This window comes from Ylistrum balloti, unplaced genomic scaffold (genome assembly GCF_031769215.1).
Source record: "Ylistrum balloti isolate Yb309-2 unplaced genomic scaffold, AGI_CSIRO_Ybal_v1 Utg370280, whole genome shotgun sequence".
Classification (NCBI taxonomy): domain Eukaryota; kingdom Metazoa; phylum Mollusca; class Bivalvia; order Pectinida; family Pectinidae; genus Ylistrum; species Ylistrum balloti.
The window spans coordinates 364,096-385,470 of NW_026782215.1; the positions used below are offsets into that span (position 1 = coordinate 364,096).

General features: G+C 33.2%; 2 protein-coding genes across 2 annotated transcripts in view; one reads left to right on the forward strand and one right to left on the reverse strand.

Annotated features, from left to right (window-relative positions):
• Positions 1-255: 255 nt before the first annotated feature.
• Positions 256-13,927, reverse strand: LOC132552797 (N-acetyl-D-glucosamine kinase-like). Its single transcript, XM_060216991.1, has 10 exons — positions 13,847-13,927; positions 12,076-12,160; positions 11,048-11,146; positions 9,603-9,744; positions 9,279-9,389; positions 6,091-6,203; positions 5,589-5,676; positions 4,208-4,308; positions 3,295-3,367; positions 256-2,198 (listed from the first exon to the last, which is right to left on the reverse strand). The coding sequence occupies exons 1-10, from the start codon at positions 13,888-13,890 to the stop codon at positions 2,017-2,019; spliced, it is 1,038 nt and encodes a 345-aa protein (XP_060072974.1). The 5' UTR covers positions 13,891-13,927; the 3' UTR covers positions 256-2,016.
• A 2,305-nt stretch (positions 13,928-16,232) lies between these two features.
• LOC132552808 (cilia- and flagella-associated protein 43-like) overlaps positions 16,233-21,375 on the forward strand; it is a 31,175-nt gene continuing 26,032 nt past the window's right edge. Inside the window, 7 exon segments of the mRNA XM_060217003.1 lie at positions 16,233-16,261; positions 17,088-17,338; positions 17,562-17,655; positions 18,195-18,362; positions 18,811-19,069; positions 19,818-19,947; positions 20,357-20,389. Coding sequence (XP_060072986.1) covers positions 16,233-16,261; positions 17,088-17,338; positions 17,562-17,655; positions 18,195-18,362; positions 18,811-19,069; positions 19,818-19,947; positions 20,357-20,389 — 964 coding nt within the window.

The following is a 21,375-nucleotide window of genomic DNA, read 5'->3' on the forward strand; positions in this document are numbered from 1 at the left end:
CTACATATTGTTTTTATCCCAAATTAGTTAGAATATCACAGTTTAATCAAATATGGATTATTGCAAGTTCAATATTTTCAATTATAGATTTCAAATCCTGTCTCACAGTTTCTTCAGAATCCTCCGCTCAAAGTTTTCCATGAAAAATATCGTAGTTAGCACATCTACTTTCTTGACTTGACAGAAATTTAACCTCCTAATAAAGCTAATTCTGACACCACCATCCCCTCTCCACGCCACCCCACCCTCTTCCTTCCAACCATTACAAATATTTCAAACTAACTGCACATATAACAACTAGAAATGATACAATGAGATAATGAGATTTTTTCATTACTTAATTATCATTTAAAAAGCAGAATTGTAAATTTTAAGTTTACAATGCTATGGCCCCTAACACCCATTGACTGTAAAATGTATACTTTTGTTTGTTTACGAATGTGTTTTCATTACCTGGTATTGGTTTTCCTTTAAATTTCAAATGCTTATTCAATAAATCTAGCCTACAAGCTATGGTATTTGTTATATAACTAAAAACAATGACAAAGCCAGAAGCATCATCTATATGCTAAAGTTCAATTTGAAGAGACATTGAAAACAGCTGATAATAAAAATTATTGTTCAAATTGGTGACACATATCTCAGTTGAAGTCATGCTTTGTTCCTGTACTGTTTGCTGGGGACAAACAATAACAGTAAGTGTTGTTTAGGTTAATTAAATATTATTCCTTACGAAAAATTTATGAAAAAAATATCTCAAGATTTTGAAATTGTGAAAAAAATATAGAATATCACAAAAAGAATAAAATTTCTAACTGAACATTATTTGGGGGAGGAAGCCAAAATATTAGCAAAACTTACATAATACCATCAAGAAAGTATGAAACAAATAAGTATAGACTGTGTTTACATACATTTCGTTGTGTATGTTTAAACTCCATATATGTTAAGTTGTCATGCAGTTGCCACTTGATAGCTACAGAGTTCATCCACAATTGGTTGTTGGATTGAATGGTTAAGGCTATCGCTAAGTATTGTCTCACCAACGAATGTCAGATTTTATGATGAAGCCAGCTTCACTAACAATGAAAGTGATTAAAATGTTATAAACGAAGCGTCATTCGATATAATGGACTTTTTCTGTTGACTTTTTTATATCAATCTGGTATCAACACCAGACTGATACAAAAAGTCAATAAAATCTGTAAACAATTTGGATTAATCCTACGTAGATCGATGTGAATGCGTAGATTTTGAACATAAAAAATAGCTATTCTCCAAATTATGAACAATAGATTGGAAAGTGATCATGAATTCCAGTATTAAATGTTTTGTTTTTCTTCTCCAAGGTTTCAAAGTTTTTTGTTCCATGACAAATGTTGAGTCAGACATTTTTTTTAACACACTGAAAACATGTATCACTGTGTGGTACTTAACCATACACCATTACATCTATATCTGTAGATCTGAAGTTTCTGCAATGACTTGATAAGGCACCATAGAATGAGAGTTCAAGTAATGTATGCAGGTTAAGAAATGTTTCCCAATAATAATAAAATACATATCGCATTTTACATAAAATAATTTAAAAATGGAAATTAATATTGAAAATGTAATTGTGAGTTAGATAGCGTTGAAAAGAAAATCCCATATAATCCCAAACACACCACATAAGAACCAATTGATGAAAACCCTCTATGACAATTTAGAAGAGAAGATAAAATTTTGAAAAACATGTAAAAATTACAACATTTTGGAGATTGCTGCAAGTCTAACAAACTCTTGGAAAAATTTCAGCATGAGACAATTGTTTTACTTCATTCTTCTTTGCTTGGAATAATTTTTTCTATGATTCAAGCTTAAATAGCTGCATGTTGATATTGGTTAAAAAATTAACACTAAATACATAATGGAACACACTGAGATATGCTTGACGGAAAATTACAGTTTCGTTAGACAGATGATAGTGTTTAGTGAAAAAATTGTATACTGCTGTAGTCTAGATAGCCAACACAATCACTTTCCCAGCTGTGTTGTAAAGAACACAGATGCATTTGAGGCATAGTCAAGCGGCAGTGTCCTTCCAATACTTGTAGCACCTATACTAGCGGCACCGACGGCTGCTGACTGTTTTAGTTCACAAAGGCTGAGGTGACTGATTCTGTGACTGGTACTTTTCTCCATCTCCTCCATAAATCCTAAGACAGTTGATAAATCTTTGAAATACAGTACGTCATGTAAACAAAATAAACAGATATACGAATAGATTTTTTTTAACTTCAGGGCACTTTTGCATAAGCAAGAAAATCAACAGGTGTGCTGAATATCATGAGTTTTCAGAATTCAAGAATAAAGCATGGTCAGTGGACACACATATTTGCCAAAATATTACGCTATGAAGTAGAAGTGACAATTTTTATATTTGGTTCTTTGTTTTATGATTGACATGAAATTTCAGAAACTGCATTTTTAGCTTTACATATATCAGTTCCCACCTCCGTTATAGGTGCATTACAGGTGCATTTGTTTATCGTGTAATAATTCTGGGCCGCTTGAACCGTTTCAACCAGGTTTCGCAAAAGTGAGCTTAGTCTATCAGTATATTTCCCATTACTGAACAAATTCTAAAAATGTTTATACCCCTTAAAGTATAAATCATAATTGTTTTTCTCTCATTTTGCAATGAAAAATTAAATTGTTTTATACTCTTATTTTGCAATCACAAAAACTAAGAAAATTTTCTGAAGTCAGTCCTCGTATCAATAGGTGTGCCAACATTATGCAGTGTAACATGATCGAAGGGAGATAATCACATCAATTACTGTGAAGAACTCCAACATACAAAAAGGTATGCATTTTGGTCTTTGGTATAAATCAACTTCAATATCATGTTCTTTTCATTTTGTACATTCAATGTCACAATTGAATGGGATTACATGGAAAAAACTGAGAGTTTCATCTTCTCTCTCATACATGAAGGTTGGTTGAAGAAGACCAGATGTGCCCATAAGACTCCTTCTACCTTTGCTAAAATTCCACAATCTGTCTATAAATATATAAAGAATGATTAAGAGGTAGTGCTATTTTACACTACTTTTGTCAAAGAATGTAATATCTTAATTACTTACGTTTCTAAAGCATCATAAAGTCTAGAAGAGGTCTATTTATAGACTATTTGAGATTAAATTTTGACAATTCTAAAAAAAAATATGCAAACACATGAATGGCATAATCTTTTAAAGTTTTCCAAAAAACTTCCATTTACTTACCACAGATACCTTCTGATAAACATACCTAACTTCATAAGATCCCAGCTTTTCCACACTGACCCAACACACACCACACTCAGACCCTGCTCCAACAGTTTCTGCAGTTAAAAAAACAAGTATTAAGTCACATTTGAACTTAGGATGCATCATAATAGAAACCCTTGAGTGATATGGCTCATACAACATCATCTCTATACTGAATTTTCCCTCATGACTTTCCTGCATTTATCTTTTCTTTTTCTATTCAATAGTTTTATTTTAAGTCATCTTTTCACTATCTCACTTTTCTGTATTTCATTCCATCAAATTTTAATCAAAATATCAAGTAAGCTATATTAGCATTGTGAATTTAAACAGTTACAAAATGCCTGTCAAATGGCTTCTCTTCCACTTAAAATTGATAACATCAAATGGATTTTAAATTTGAATATGCTTATTAACATCAAATGTACTCTGCAATATATTTAACTGTGACATCATTCACCAACATCAACTTAAATTGAGAGTTTTGCACATTATAATAAAAAGAAAAATTCAATACTTCTTTACATTTGAATTAAATATTTTGAGTGTAATATCTTTACCTTCCATTTAAAGATGCCAATGAGATAATATTGACAGAAAAAAAAATTAAAACATGTTTTGTGATCAGTATTCTTCCTATACAGCCTTAAATTAATATAGATATCATTCTTACCCAGAGAATATAGCTTTACACAAACTTATTTCATTCTTCCAGAAAATCTAGCTTTTTCTCCCTGTTCTTTTATCTCTATTCCTCACATTTTGCCGTTGTTCTATCAAGATTGATTTTAAACAATAATGGCTCATTTATCTATTCATTCATTTTTTATTTTATTAACTTGCCTAACTTGGCAGTTTGAATTCAAGATGTATCAATACAGGTATATCATGTACACAATATTATCTGTATAGACCTGATCTATCTTTGGCTCCAGTGCGAGAACATGTCTGGCCAGGATCTGTCCGGCGTCATGGAACACCTGCTGGCAGAGTTTGTCTTTCTTTTCAGTGGCACCTGTAAAAAAGGAAACATCATTCTTGAGACCTGAAGGTCTATTTGTGAAAAACATCAAATATTTTCCTACTTCTATCCCCAACCTTAAAGTCCAATATCATGTTTACACAAGCACAACTATATTAATATTAGTTATTGTTTCAATACTGTAAAACCATATAATTTTTTTGCCTGAGCAAAAACACATCCATTTCTAAACTTTGATACGGTAAAGGACAGTTATTGTATCTAGCATACCTGCATATTGTGCATAGAGCTGGAATTCTTCATTATCAACTCTATAACATCTACATCAAAACATTTAACACGTTTTCGTCATAATATAATTACTTTACATAGAACCCTACCCTACATCACAACAGATACAAATCAATCACCTGTGTCATGTTGCTGTCCTACTACCAGTGGAAACAAAAGTATCTGGAGAAAACAAAATTTGTCAGGAAGGTGATCCCATATCTATTCATTATCTGATTGGTAAATCTTACCCTGGTTGCCTCGTTAAAAAGTGAATATATCACGCGGGTTACTTTAAAATTTTAACACATCTATTTCAGAATATTATCTTCAGGTTTTTAATGATGATGAAATAAAATTTCTTATAATGCAGAGTGAAGCGAGCCAGTCAGTACTAAACATGGACAAAGTGTCCCACTCTAAATCTTCCACTGTTTGTGTTAAAAAAACTTCTATTCTACTATGTAATACAACCATTTGTCAAAAAAAACTTTATGGGGCTCTTGAAAAATGGAACAACTTCATATATTTTACAGTCAGTTGACATCAAATTCACAATGACTGTAGGACTGAGGTTAATAATAAAAGTAGTAATTATCTTTATTTTCCAAGGATAAATACATTTATCTATCACATGGTCCTCTTATTAGTAAAACATACTGATACATAAATGGGTGAGTATAACATTAGATATAGGGAAAAAGTAATAACACGTAAATATTAAATCTAAAATATGATTTCCTTAAATTCATGAGGTAAAAAATTCAAGTCTTAAATACTGGATAGAAAAAAATTGGTTTGAGTAAAAAACAGTTTTGTGTTTTGGCACTGAAAAGTTAAAATCACAGGTATATCATGTAGCTCTATTGTGACATTTCTAACTTAAGATACATTGCTGGATAAGTATTCAGTGACTTCTTCATGAAAACATTTTAAAAAATCATACACAGCCATCTTAATTTAAAACATTCAGTTAATACATTTCATATAAGAATTCCAAACTACATGTGTTACAGTCACCAAGCCTGCCAGACTTTTGATACCTGTTGCTAACTCTTTACACATCCCAGCAATGAACGATTTGTCAAAGTTGGTGTACAGGTATTGAAGAATTCCGTTTCTTTCCTCAATCTGGGAAAAATCAAACAACACTGATGTTAGAAAGCAATGCAAACTCTGATGAAGACACAATAAAAATGCTATTTCTCATAATCACAAACCAGATTAACAGTGTCTGAAACAAATTTATATACTACTCATGTAGTTTGTCAAGAGCAAATAGGCTTGAGGCAGGCTAACATTAATCATTATCTGAGATATCTGATAACACTTCATACTCGTGATATGATCCTTGATCTGGATAATTTACAACTATAAGATATCTGATATTTAAGGACACTATTGAACTTTAAAAAAGCAATGTGACATTTCCTTCTGCAATTCGCTGCACGATAATTCAAAGTTAAGGGTGAATATTTTACTTTGTACACAAAAGGATTATTCAGCTTACCAAACGTTTCATTATAATGGATTTACTTTAAGTACCTTGAAATATTTCAGCATAGTGTCTCCCACATAGGTAACATCACATTGTAGAGGATGAAGATTGTCCACATGATCAAAGTAGGCCTTTATAGCTCGCTGTGTAATCCAGTATGCTGTACACAACATTCATCATATATCAGCAACATAAACTGCTCGAAATTAAAAATCTTTACAGATCTATGACTTAGACAATCACAATCCTGTATACTGGGATATTTTCATCCATGTTATTTTCACCTTTGTTCCATTAAACATGAATTCATTACATGTTCATTTTGCCCCTGAGGATAATGTAAATGGGTTATATAAGGGTAATACATTTTCATGTCTCGTGTGCATGGCAAAAAGGGATAAAATTCAATGTAGGTGGAAATGTTTTATACAGTACCTTGTTCGGATTGAAATAAAAGTAAAATAGTTTTATGTCTATCCTGAAACTTCTGAATGAAAGCAAGAAATGGGCACAGCACATGACAATCAAGCATTATCTGGTATAGATATGGGACAGCTTTTTACAAGGCATAGACTCAATATTACCTGATATACCAGTAATTAAATGTCTGTATTTACAGGACAAAGGACATAGTTAACCGACTATGTTTGTGATTTTACATTAAAACATATTAAGCAAGGGCTGTTAGTGATAGGCTATGCTCCTGAAACAGGACAACATTTGTGTAACAAAAGGCAATAACTCCTAAATTATGCAAAAGAGAGTAATGGTTCTTGTGCACTGACCTCCTCCTTGCTGCGATCTATCTAACTAGTAAGTTTTATGTTGATACCTCTTACAGTTTTTGGGTTATGCTCTGGACAAAATCAGGACGGACAGACAAACAGATGGATGGACAAAGCGGCAACTATATGCTCTCCCTTCAGGGAGCATAATAAAAATCCAATTAATCAGATATCACCGGTCAGCTTAATTTTTCCATACATTATCACTATCTGTGACTTTAAATAACATTTTGTGCTTAAGTCTGAGCTAAGTCACATCTACCTTAAAGAGCCAGACCCACTCCATTATAGATATTTTTTCATATTTTATTGACTGGAAATGTTGTTGTATACTAATAGATAGTATATATTATAAGGATAAAGAAACGCAGGGTTAACTTTAAACCAGAAATAAAGTATGATATCGGGCTTCATTTAAAACGAAATTTGCTATACTTACAGATAAATTAAAGCTTAAAAATTTCCAAAGTCTGTATTTTGCATCTGACAATTGGTTTAGAGGTACTAACGATTAAATTGAATGGACCCATAGGATTTTGAAATTAAATTGAACTGAGTCATCAATATCTTTTGTGTCCGCTGTTTGCTATGGTCATGGCCCTTATTCTTCTGGTCATAGAGTTCATGAGAGCGGTAATCCGTCTTATGGGGATGTTGTCCCACTCTTCAATCAGAGCTCTGGTCAACTGCTCTCGAGTAGCAGGGGGTGGCTGGCACTTTCGAACCTGTCTATCCAACTGGTCCCAAAGATGCTCGATCGTGGACAAATCAGGGCTATATGGTGGCCAATCTAGTGGTTGAATGTTGTTGTTGGCCAGAAAGACTTGGCAAATCCTTGCTACGTGGGGCCGAGCATTATCCTGCTGGAGGGTTAGATTATGCTGCTGTTAGAAAGGGATAACATGGGGTCGGAGGATCTCATCTTTATACTTAGCTGCTGTTAAATTGCCATCAATAACAACCAATTGTGATTTTAACCCGTGTGAGTTTGCTCCCCACACCATTACTGAACCGCCCCCAAACCTATCCCTCTCTACAACGCAAGCATCCGTAAAACGTTCGCCACGACGTCGGTAGACACATTGACGGCCATCAGATCGATAAAGACAGAATCGAGACTTGTCCGTGAAGAAAACTTGTCTCCACGTCCTCAGTGGAAACCATCGTGGAGCATGTGCAGCGACCTAGGCCATACGACGCCGACGTCGAGCAGGGGTAAGGTGTGGACCTACGTAGGGGCGACGTGCTCTTACACCAACTTCTCGTTATCGATTCCTTACAGTTTTTGAACTTATAGGACGTCCATGATTTCAACGAACATTAAATGCACTCTCAACCACAGACCTAGTTCGATCAGCCAATCGCCCAGTTTCCCGAAGACGTCTTACAAGACGTTCTATGGTGGAAACATTAACACCAAAGTGGCTAGCAACCTGCTTTTGCAGCTGTCCTTGCATCAGCATCTGAATGGCCTGACCCCTCTGATCTTATGTGAGTCGTGCCATTCTTAAAACGAATCAAATTCTCAATTAATTTTAGGGAAGCAGTTGGTCTGTATAAAGATTAACGAAGAGTGACTTGACCAACGCTGCACGAGACCAGAACAACACAGTGCACTTACTCCATTTACCACAGCTGCGCACTGTACCGTGACTAAATTTTTGATACATGACAAGGTGTAATATGACCTAATTACTCAATCCACAAAGTTTCACTTTATTTGGATAACGCGTTTTCAAAATATCGGAATAAATATTACCCTGTGTTTCTTTATCCTTTCAGTATATAAATAAAGACTTGTATAAAGTTTCGAACTTGAAATTGAAAGGGTACCTGACATATCGGTGCCTGAATTAGTCTCATTAATCAACACCAGGATATGAATATTGATGAGGAAAAGTCACGTGATACGTTCAGACGCGGTCAGAACCAAAACAAAAATGGAGGAAGAGGCGAGTAGTCCGTCCATGTGACATCACTTGTTTTTAAATTCAGTTTGGTCTTCACAGCATGCTCGTCAATATAAATCGTTGCCTCTGATATATCATGGTCTCGTGCCATCTTCCTTCTTTTCGCCTCAGAGTCCGTCAAAACACGTTTTCTTTCCAGCTTCCCTCGCATGCTTTCTGCCATGCTTGAAGACGGCAGATTTATTTACAGTTCTTTGGGCATGTGTCAGAGGGCAGGACTTCCCACATAATTATGAATTAGCACCGAGTCGTTTCGAATTTTTTTTTAAAACTATTTATTACGTTAGATTGGTAGCAATTTACTTTAAAATTGCGGTATTACAGGGTTAGTCAGAACTTTTGTTACCTGAGAAAAATAGAAAATCATTCATTTTTTTTTTTTTATATAAGATAATATCGGTCGAGGAGTGGGTCTGGCTCTTTAATTAAATTAAGTTAAATTTAATTAAAAGGTAAAATTTTTACACCTGGGCACCTTACCCCCTCCTTCATCACCCAAAAGGTGCCCCCATCCACCACATCTATAGCTACTGCCGTCAGGGTTGTTGAGCTGGCAATTTGATCCTGTACCCGCAATCAGTACAATTCCACCTGTAAAATGAAAATATCTATAGATATAAGTCCAATCGAGAATGACTCCATCATTCACAAATATAAAGTCATTTCTAAATCACTGTTCGCAAAATAATGTATTCTCGAATATGATTTTAGAGGTAAGGTCGTGAAATAAAGAATTCACAAAATCAAAGTAATTTACTGTATCTAATCTTCATGAAGAACGTTCAAGACACAATAAAATATAACCTGTTGCCGTTGCTGTTGCTATGGCACCACTTGTATCACTGGAAACTGCCACATTCTCACTCACTTTGCCATATTTGGATTTCATGCCATCTATAATTTGTTGTTGAGCTTCTTTCTGGTCTGCTCCACTCATAGATAATCCCTGTAACAGACAACACAATACGATAATGTGAAAACTGGATAATATACACTCTAACTGATACACTTTACAACTGTTCCAGATATTGAACAATTTGACAAGTTTTCTTTCCTTAAAGACATATTTTTCCTTAACTTTGTAAAATACTCATGGCTGGTTTTTTTCATACAAAGTTTTGCCTTTGTTTTAAAATATATGGTGTACTTCATAGTGCATCTGTTCAACAATCAGTTCCAACAATTTCAGTATTTTTTTCAATTTTTTGTACTGAAGTGCATATTCATTGAGATAGCTTGGTACATGTTAGCGTACAAAGGGAAATAGGCAGATAGCCCAATGTAAATACACATTGATGAAACATACAGAAAATAAAAAACCGTACTCCTACTTACATATGATAACCACAAATTTTCATTAAACATTAAAATAAAACATCGTTAGAACAGCATTAAGTTCGATATCTTAAATACTGCAGGGATTACAATCACTTTCACTCTTTGTACCCTTGCAACATTTCCTGTCAAAATTGAAGGCAAAAGTGAAGCAATATGATTGGTCTAGGTTTCAGGAGTAAAACCTGACCAACCAGAGACTGATATGCTTCTTTGGAGACTTAAAAAGACACCCAACTTCAAAGCCAGGACAAAATACCATAGCGACCTCAAGGTTTGTTTGATGTACATCAAAGGATCAAACTTGTCTTCTTGTCATATCCACAAGGTGTTGCACATGGAACCATCAATTTTTGCCATGAAATATTCCAAGGGTGTAGAGAGCAATAGTGAGTGTAACCCCTGGAGTATTGAGGATGCATTTTCCTCAGACTACCATATTATACTGGAAGCAGTATTCAGAATCACTTGGGCATCATTAATGACATCATGACAACAAAATAGTTCCACAAGCAAATGATTAAAGTAATGTTTTTATTTACTATTTGCAAATACATCTAAATGTCTTCCATGTCTCTCCACATTTAAACCATATTTTACAGTATTTAGCAAACATGACACATTTACAACAAGTATATGGTAAGTATGACAAGACTATATACTCTTGTGCAAACCTAATCGCCATGTGTAAATATTGGTTATTACACACATTTTAGTTGTCATGTGGTGTCTAGAGACTACAAAAGGTGTATCTATACAGTGTAGATATATGCAGTGTGACTTTGCTTTTTCATGTGAATTCATAGCACATTTTAAAATGTCATATATATTTAAGAATAGTCACCATCAAAAGGATACAGTTCAATGGTACTTTGGTATACATACACTTTATGAGAATGTATTATCACACATACCAATGCCTTGATAGGTTTCTCCTGGTCTAGTCCTGCGATTTTCTTTGCCTCTTGAACCATATCACAAACTCTCTTAAGACATTCCTCCAGTCCCACAAGCTGTTCGTGACCAAAATAAAATACAATTAATTCCCTTTGATCTAATTCTTTTTTTTACAAAATGAAAAAATTCGAAATTACAGTAACAATTTTGCACTGTGTTATCCTTGTCAATCTTAAGTGAAAGTTATTCAGAAATATCTAATGTTTCAGATACTTATGAAAGTGTTTTAAATACAAGTGAAATTTGTTAAATATTGTGAAAACTGTCTATAAAAACAACTCAGGTAAGCAACAAAAATAGGCCTTTATAGAGAGGTGGCCTTTATAGAGAGGTGGTCTTCATATAGGGGTGGTCTTCATATATTTATGTAAAAGTTCATCTACTATCATTTCTACTCAATCAAGACTACAACATGTGACCTTTCTAGACAGGTGGCTTTTAGACATTTTTTATTGTACATTCTTTAAATCTATTTCTGTATCTAACTGGAGCGCAGCCAGACCAGAAATCTAACCCAGCACCTTCCGAACTTTAGATGGATGCTTTACTTACAGAGTTAACTGGTCGCTGACGATCGGCCCAATTCATTCTTATTTCATATACACTTAAAATCTAATCTGTAATAGACCAGTTCTTTATTTAACAACGGTATACTTTATGTTCTTTTCAGTGAAGACAGAGCTTCATTCTGAAGTTGGTATTGTGATTGATAATGAACTAGAACATCAATCAACCCAGGCCTCACTGCTTCCTGTAGGGTCCTGAAGATAGAAATTTCCTATATCAAATCTTTATACTGATCACTTAATTTATACCTACACAGAGACCCAAATTGTATGAACAAATTAATAGAGAACATGTAGATCCTTAAGTTTCTTCTCTGAAATTATCACTGATTTCACCCTAAGTTATGGAGGCCTGAATTCCTACTGTATTCAGGTATTTCTGAGAAAAAAAGGACAATAAAATGTATACTGGTACATACCCATTGATTTGTAGATGGACCCTCTGTCCATGCCATCACTTTTCCATCTGAACGGAATAATACCATCTTTGAATGTGTAGCACCTCTGGAAAATAATTGATGCAATTATGTAAAAAGTGAGGAAAAAGGCTAGACTTTCAACAACCTCTCCCCCGTCCCTATACATTATGTTTCATAGACACAACACCAATCTTATTGATCTTTTTATTTTAAGATAATCTACAACAGCAATGTTTAAACATAATGCTTCAGTGCCATGAATAAGATGATCTCCATTATATGTATAATTGTTCCTAATCATTCCAACACTACAGTATCTTCTTCAAACACTATATTACAAAATATTCCATTGCATTTGAAAAGCAGTGTTTGTGTATCTGTGACAAGTGTTCAAGAAATGTAGCAAGGTAGACAAAACAATTCAATTTGGATACTAGCAACATGTATAATGCTTTTCTATTTAATGAAAAAAACAAAAATAAACATTTTCACTTCCACAATATTAGAACTTGTATTGTTTACTCTCACATAATGTACCAGTAATTGGCTGGTAATGTACATTGTATATGTATTATATGACATCGGTTCCGGAACGGTATGTATATCGGACCAGACATTCGGTCAAGCTGTATCACATGAACCAAGAAATAGCATGAGTATATATTTCATTGACAACTTTGTACTTTTTCCTAATACACATTTTTATATGTGAATTAACCCTTCAATCCATCTTCAGATGCCAAAGTTTTGTTTTTGTCTGTCACTTGAATAAAATTTGATAAGAATAATTGGCAATACATCTTCCTTGCAAATTTTTGGCAATGGATGCAAGTCTTATATTGGAAAAATGATGATTTTAAAATTAAAACATCTGATGACTCAATTCTGGTTTAAATTAAATAATGAATTGTAGATCAAGAGATGAAAAATAACTTAATTTATTGAAATAACTTGTGTTATAAGGAAGAAGATTACCATGAAGTAGGCTCATTTGATAAAAGGAACAAACAATAAAACTTTTCATAAAAAGTTCAAACATACACACATGTCCAGATGTCCATCATCTTCGTATCCTGTTTTTTTTATTTCTATTTTTCACCAAAATGTCATTCTCGTTCAGAAGAAAATTTTATGTAATAAATGTGTGTTTCTGGCCCACTGTATGATGAAACAAGCGTCTCTGTGATTAGTTGACGGAAGTGCAGTCACAATTTTGACATTTCAGTTGATAGAATTTGATGTCGTATCTATGAGCATTTTTAGGGAGAAAAAAGAACAGGTGTTTCACTGCTCAGATTTTAAAAAAAATTAATCTTATAATATGAACACATTTAAATTCATCAATGTATTTGTTTGGTTGAAATATCTTGATGTAGCGATGCTAGTGAGATAGCTATGGGATTCTTACGGTGTCCAAAACTAATGCGCCAAGGATACTCCATTTTTAATTATTAGGCCTACCCTTGAAAACAACAGATCTACTGTCCATTGATCCCTTTTTATCAACACTAACCCATTACTGAACAATGAAATAAAATCGTCCCGTCAAACAATCTTTATCAGTGTAAAGACATGGACAGCGATTTTCAACCGTGCAATTGCGCATCTGGGGGCCTCTAAAGACAACGATCAAGAGAAAGGGCCACGCCCACAATTTGTCATTTTAACTTGTTAACAATATTTTGTTTGCAGTCAAGATTTCTATCATCTATGGAAGTCAAAATCAGTATTGAAAATGTATCATTACTCCACTTATGAGTTGAATAATTACCCTTCAATTCCGCCGAAGTAGTCGTACGTGCTGTCACCCGACATTTCACTCACTTTCTGTTATTATTATCCCTCCCGGCTACAAAGATATTCCAACACTCCCCCGGTTGTTTTCAGTTTTTCTGCTGCAAGGGAGATAACTTACGTAATAAGAAAATCAGTCCGGGCGAGAAAAGTCAACAGCAACTGATCCGAAGCAGTTTAATCTTGGCGATCCGAAGCAGGTTATTTTTTCAATACGACTTAACTGTTGTAACAGAGTATATGTGAATTGTGCGCACCTAATAACATATACGGAGTCCATTATAAATCAGAACTAAATACAACTTGAATATCAATTAAACGATGACTAATGTATATATATATATATATTTACTACCATACAAAATATAAATATTACAGGAATCAGTACCAATATTTTGACAAAATATGACCCTATTACAATAGTACACGGGTAGTGATTATTTGTGGAAAAAAGCCAAGAAAGTGGGAAATATTTACTAAAATGAGTCTCCCAGAATTATGACCTTTCTAGCTATTTACTTCCATGCACATTCCATCATTTAGTCCTACACAATACATGTATAATATCAGATTTGATGTTTAAGCGAAAATTAATGCCAATCTGTCCTAAATAATAAAACGATAAATCTGGTGGACATGTCTGATGATAAAGGGTTGGAATTGGTTTTATCAAATATAAATATATACACAATGAGTAAATTAAAGGATTATAAAATAGAAGGTGTGGTGGATGAAACGTTAACCACACAGAGGACGATAATAAAGACTTCTAAAAAAATCATTGATATCTCACACAAACAACAGTATAATATATATCTTGTCTATTAATATTCAGTCTGGAAGGATAACTCCATTATATCAACTTAAGTCAATTTGATATTTTCACCAAATAACTTCATTTCAAAATGACTGAGATAGTTAATTTTAAAAAAAGGGAGAAACAAATCGAAACCGAAAAACAGGTAAAAAAAAACGAAATCAGTCGAAAACAACAGCACAATTATGTTGATGAGAAATTACGGTAAATATAATGGATTATGAGTTTTAGATTCAACACTATCTAAATTATCATAATACTATCAAGCAATAAAAGATATATGTAGGTTTCTAATCATTCCGTTCAACATTGGTTGGTCTTTTCCACTTTTAATACACATATGCAAATATAAATTAAGACATTAATTATATAATCAATCTAATTGTCCTTTAGAAATTGCTATTTCATGTCAATTTAGCAAGGCTGCCAATATTTATTTTTTTAAAATAAAAAACTGACATAATGAAAAGCATAAAAATAACGAAGGGAAACAACTCTTGTAATATGCCGACACTTCTCCTGACAGAAAGCGATGGGGAAACACGGAATGTTTACGTTGTAAATGATATAGCATAGGACGTTTCTGAGAGAGCGTCACAAACTGAGAAAAAGAAATCGAGAGGGAAAAAAAGAAACCTAAAAGGAACAAAGGGAAATAACTCTTGTAACTTATTGTGTCAACAGCCACAGGACAAATACGGAGCACAAAAGTGTTGTACAGCAAAAATTAACACAGATCCATGCTGTGGAAATATGTTCTACCAAATTTTAAAGTAATTGGTTAAAAAAAACCTCTGAAATCATTACCGACTAAGATTAAAATGCTGAAAAAGGGATCAACAACTTTTTAAAAGACTTGTGAATCAAAATTTGTTTAGTAAGATATAATTTCATCTTTTGATGATTGTATAAGTTATGTCAAGTTTGAAACAGTTGAGATGAAAATTGTTGAAAGACAAAAAGAAAATTTTACAACGTATTGATGTTCAGTTATAAGCCAGACTCGGTGTCAGTTAATCATCCATGAGGACGAAGGAAGGCATCGGCCATTAATACTCGTGATACGTGTATAAAGGTGGGATCAGTTAATAGTACACAAAGATGGCTAAAACTTGATAAACAACATTTTATGTTAAATCAAAACATTTTACGGACGTAAAGAAATAGTGATGTTACTTTAATTCTCTGTGGCACTCCTATACTGTGTTGACTAAATTGTCTTGTGCTGCAATTAGTTAGCCGTTGTAAGCTATCAGTGAAAAGTAGTCGATAAGCGATTAAAGATAGACATTTGAATCTAAAACTTATCATTCATCACAGTTTTATTTATTATAAATAGTTTTTATTATTATAGCAGGAAAACATATTTCACTTTGAAATGTCAATAAATTAAGAATATGCATATTGGTAATACATGTGCAATGTTATTGCTTATATTTTCATATAACGAGATTTTGGCGATGTTTTACGAGAGCACAACTTTACCTAGCAACAATCCAACAAAGATGGTTGACCGACTGGAATAGAAACTGATTGCATTTGAATTATGGATGCTATCGGAACGTTGGAGTTGTCGTAAGTAGATCAATCACATTTTTGCGATATGATGAATACTGTATAACAATTCTGCACTACGAAACTGGAGAATAATAATAGTTTTTTAGATAAAATTGCTGATAGACATATAAACAGGTGGTTGCACTTCGCCGCTTGTTTACAAAAATCCTTTAAATTTCCTTTTGAGATCAGAAAACTGAAATTTGTAACTGTTTGCACGAATGTCCCCAAAATTACCCCGTCAACTTTATCATGTTCAAGCATCGCGTGCCTTAATTTTACACGCATTAAATGGCATTTGTATAATTTTATAAATCAAGACACTTTGAATGAAAAAAAACTTGTAAACCCTTTCACGCCTCTATTCTACCACTCATTTTGTTATAATTTAGTTTTGTGTGATCGAGTTAAACATTAATAAAGTTTAAGGAAGACGTGTGTCAGACATCATTATCGTGTTAGTGTTTGCCCCATGCCCCCTTGTTTACATGTACATAACAAATATTTAAAACAGGATGTTTCCTGTCCAGGAATTAGTACTTGGTGACTAGCATATACGTCATTTATCAGAAAAGAAAAATACTAATCCGAGAAATATCACATTTCCAAGTCCAGTGGTACCAGGTACATTTACATTATATAAGACTTGGTAGATTTTTCCAGCTCTCCTGTATATTTATTTTTCAATGACTTTATCATCAGAAAATACTTAAATAGAAGTAAAGATTTTCCACTGATTTTCTTTCACAATACATTAATACAAGAACATAATTGGAAAAATAATACAGTTAGAATTGATTTATTTACAGTTTTTCTATGAATGTATTTCACAATATTTTGACAGTTGGGCCCAAGGCTATTCTGGGACACAAACAGCTTATGTCGACAAAGATGTCCTTTGTTATTTGTGTGGAAGCAATGTGAAGTTTGTTGCTGAAGATGGAGCGGAAACAGTATTCAATTTTAAAGGAAATGGAGTCGGGCCTTTTGCAGTCCACCCAAATGCTAAATGCTTTGCTATTGCTGAAAAATGCCTTGATCCAAAAATATTCATCTTTGTTTACCCAACATTCCGTCAACTTGGAATTATTGAAGGTAAATGTATCTTCATCATAATAAAACTTAATGAAATTGTTATTTGATAAGTAAAGGCATGTTATGTATCCATACAAAATTGTTATATAAATCATACGAAAATACATTTTGTTTTAGCTAATAATACCTTTTTGTTTTTATTGGCAAGCAATTTATTTTCTCTTTGTCAAATGCCTATTGCCTGTATATTTTCAAGTTTTGATATTTTGATATTTTGATACAGGTGGAACCAAACTGGAGTACAACAACATTGTGTTTTCTACCAGTGAATATTTGGCCACAGTTTCTGGTATCCCAGATTTTGAGTTGACTTTCTGGTAGGTGGTATTTTGATTATTTTCCCCAACATATAACGTAAGAAGCATTTTCCATATCATATAAACAATAGTTGTGACCATTCCTTGATTTTAGGTTTGTTTGCAGTTGATACTTTTATGGGGAAAATATGTAAGTATTTGTCTTTTCAGAAGTTAAATATTATAATGCTACAAATTTCAAATTTTTGTGAAGAATCATAACTTATTATTTTTATTTTTATTTATTTAATTTTTTAAAAATGTTTTGCTATATAGCCTGAAAATATTTGGCACATCATCCTGAAATTATAAGCCATTGCATGTAACAATTTTTATTTAATGAAACCTGAACACTGTTTACTGTCAACTATCTACAAGCAAGTAACTAACGAAATTTGAAGTTTCTACACTTGACATTATAAAACAAATATATTATTGTTCATCCTGGATTGAATTTGACCATCCTGTAGCGTAACTATATTAGATAATAATTAGTGCAATTTTTATTCCAGAGTAAGTTCAATATCTGCATATGAATAGTTTCCTTTTGATCCTTTCAGGAAATATACCACTGGTGCTAAATTGACATCTGTACAAATGACCAACTCTCCAGTTAGATGTTTACAATTCAATCCAGGAAACTGGCGTCAAATCTGTATTGGAACTGAAAAAGAACTCACAGTGTGGCAAATGGAACAGAGTAATGATGCATTCATGCTACAACCCCAGTAAGTTTCAAATTACTATCAAATATTATGCAATGTCTACTCTACCATTGTATGAATATTGATTAATACAACCGCTGTTGGATATCAGATTTGTCAACCTGGCTTTAAATTGGTCAGATAAGTCTCATAGAGAAAGGTTTTTAATGAAACTTTTTACTGATTAAATAAGAACCAGGTAAACAAATTTAATTGTAAAATATGATTCATTTGGTGATTATGCAACAAGAAAAGGGATTCAAAATTGTCGATTGTTACAATCCCAGCAGAATATCTGAACTTAATGCTAAGTTTTATTATTTTACCGGTCTGTGATGTAAAAATGATGAATGCTTTGAACTTTCACTTTTGTCTCTGAATATTGATAATTGCATTATAAATATGATATCATCAGTGAACCTAATTAATCACTTTGATGTTCATGAATCATTGAGATAACACTGAATTACAGGAAGGTCAAGTTGCCCCATGAGGATTCCTCCTGGTGGGAAGAAGAGAAGGAAAAGGACCAGAGCATGTCTCGTGCATCAACTCGCATGAGTAGATACACTGTAGATGTTCCTAAGGCAGCCATTGCAGGTCTAGTGGGAGACATGGACGACCATCTGGAGGATATCCAGGACCGGTCACCACGTGTGGTGCCATCTTCCTCAGCCTGGACCACTAGTGGGGATATCTATATTGGGTGCAAAGGAGGCCATCTTTTAAGGGTATGTTTTTATTTTGTGGTGAACATAAGATCGCCTTTCTTTAAACTTTATAATGATGTTATTAGTTATTCTACCTTGCATCTATTTCATTTTTTTTACACATTTTTTTAAAATTTTCAATAAGACTGAATATTGTTTTAAAAAGTTGATAAGAATAACTGTCTTGGTGACAATTCCGTTTGAGAAAGTTTAAATCAATATCTTATTTTGTTTACTGATTTTTGTTTTTATTTATTTATGGTTTTTCACATGAACCTCATTTTCTAAATGACATCTAAATTTGACTTAATGTCGCAAACTTATAGGGGAAAATGCTTTTCTTTAGTTACACGTGGCACTATTCTCCCCTTTTTTCATTCATAGTTAAGATTCCATCAGGATCACTGATGGTTGAGTGGTTAAGGCATCTGATCATCTTTATCACTAATCCTCCAACTCTGGGTCATTGGTTTGAGACCTACGTGGGGCAGTCACCAGGTACTGGCCACAGGTCGGTGGTTTTTCTTCGGGACCTCCAGCTTTCCTCTACCACCCAAACTGAGTACATCCTTTGATGACCCTGGTTGTTAAGGGGATGTAATGCAATAATAATAAAAAGAAATATTTCATGGTTTTTTGTGTTGCAAGTACAGAGAAATATAAAGGACCATGTTTTCTCATCATTGTTTTTTTTTCTTGTTTCATGTTAGTTCAAGTTTCCATCATCAAATTCTGACAGATGAATGATATTTTGTTATGGTCCTTTTAGGTTGATGGTGAGACATTTAAAGCACGAGTGATATACCATCCTCCTCCCCGAGCTGAGACGCCTCTGTCCAGGGCTACAAGTGCTGCAAGTGCCAGCAGGGGTCCATCTATGGCAGATCTTGGCCAGTCAAGTAAGTTACATATAAACACAAGTGTACATATAAAATTTTGCATTAAGGCTGTCATCCTCAATATTTGGAGTTTTTGATAAAATAAAGCTGAATTTGATATGATAGGAATAAATCTGTGAAAAGAGCTTGTTGTGTACACTTGAAGTCTCCAAAATCTTTCAAAGGTCAAAACTTTACAAGAGAGTGCTTATAATCAAAAACTTTCATCACAAAACACCTCTCTCTCACTCTCTCTTTCTCTCTCTCTCTCTCTCTCTCTCTCTCCCTCTCTCTCTCTTTCTTTCTGTCTGTCTGTTTCTCTCTCTTTGCTCTTGTGAAGGAAAATTTTTAAATCAAAGCATGTGAGAAATATGAAACACTAAAAATTTTATTTGTAATTTATATACATTGTGAATTGTTGCACTATTAGGAACAAAGAAAAGTGTTCGTATGGGTACCAATGGTAAGGACATGATGCCTAGATGCTTGTTGTGTATAATTTTTTCATCAGTAGTATGTATAATTGTGTTGACATTACTGGTACAGTGTATTTGTGTGTTAGACTTGGTATTAACATGTGTGTAAGTTTCATAGCAATAAATCTATTTATTAAGTCCATGTAATTAGATTTATTGAAGAAGATGTTTATTCTAAACACAAAAAGATAAATATCTTTTTAAATATATCTATACCAATGAATCTCATTCACAACATTTTATTAGTTTATTCTTATCTAAATGATAAATAAAACAGAAATGATAAATAAGTAAACAAAAATGATAAATAAATACAGCCTACATAATATAAAGAAAATCAATATAGGTGTGTGAAATAAACCCTAGAAATCAAGAAACAAATATTGACAAATAAAAAAATGAGGTTTTGAGGTTAAGAAACTAAATTAGAGAAAATGATTGGCAACAATTCCTTTCAATGAATAATATTATGGCTGAAATCATGGAATGGTTATGTTTGATTGATTTTTGACATTTGTGAATATGGGTTTTGTTTTTCAGTGTATTGTGGTGTTGAATATGGGAAATAACATGTATGCTTTGTTTTATATAATCATATGTGTGTAGAGGTATATGGTTTTAGAACAATACATAAACAGTGTTTTATAGTGCTGAAAAATACCTGTATTATAAACTTGTTTCTGGTAGTTGAAACAAGGATGTTTTATGTGTATCTTGTTCAAGGAATGAAGGTCAAACTTTGTTAGCTGAAAATAGTTATAAAGACTGTTTATACTTTTATTGACTAACTGTACTGATCAGTTCCAGAATTTAGCTTCTACTTTATTTACATGCAAACACTGCATTAGAATTTGAATTTGGTGTAAGTTTAACAGAAAGATTTTGGCAAAAATGTTTAGGTGACATACCCGCCCTAAGGGTTTGAAAACAGAAGACCTTCAATGATTAGCTGTCTTTAATTGATATGTTTCAC

What these genes read in the sequence shown, in the direction of transcription:
- LOC132552797 (XM_060216991.1), bottom strand. Translation starts at nt 13,890, where the DNA reads ATGTCGGGTGACAGCACGTACGACTACTTCGGCGGAATTGAAGG. An exon ending in TTTGGGTGATGAAGGAGGGG is followed by an intron (nt 6,204 to 9,278) that starts GTAAGGTGCCCA and finishes TGTTGTGTACAG; the next exon opens with CATACTGGATTACACAGCGA. An exon ending in CTGGGATCTTATGAAGTTAG is followed by an intron (nt 2,199 to 3,294) that starts GTATGTTTATCA and finishes CAACTGTCTTAG; the next exon opens with GATTTATGGAGGAGATGGAG.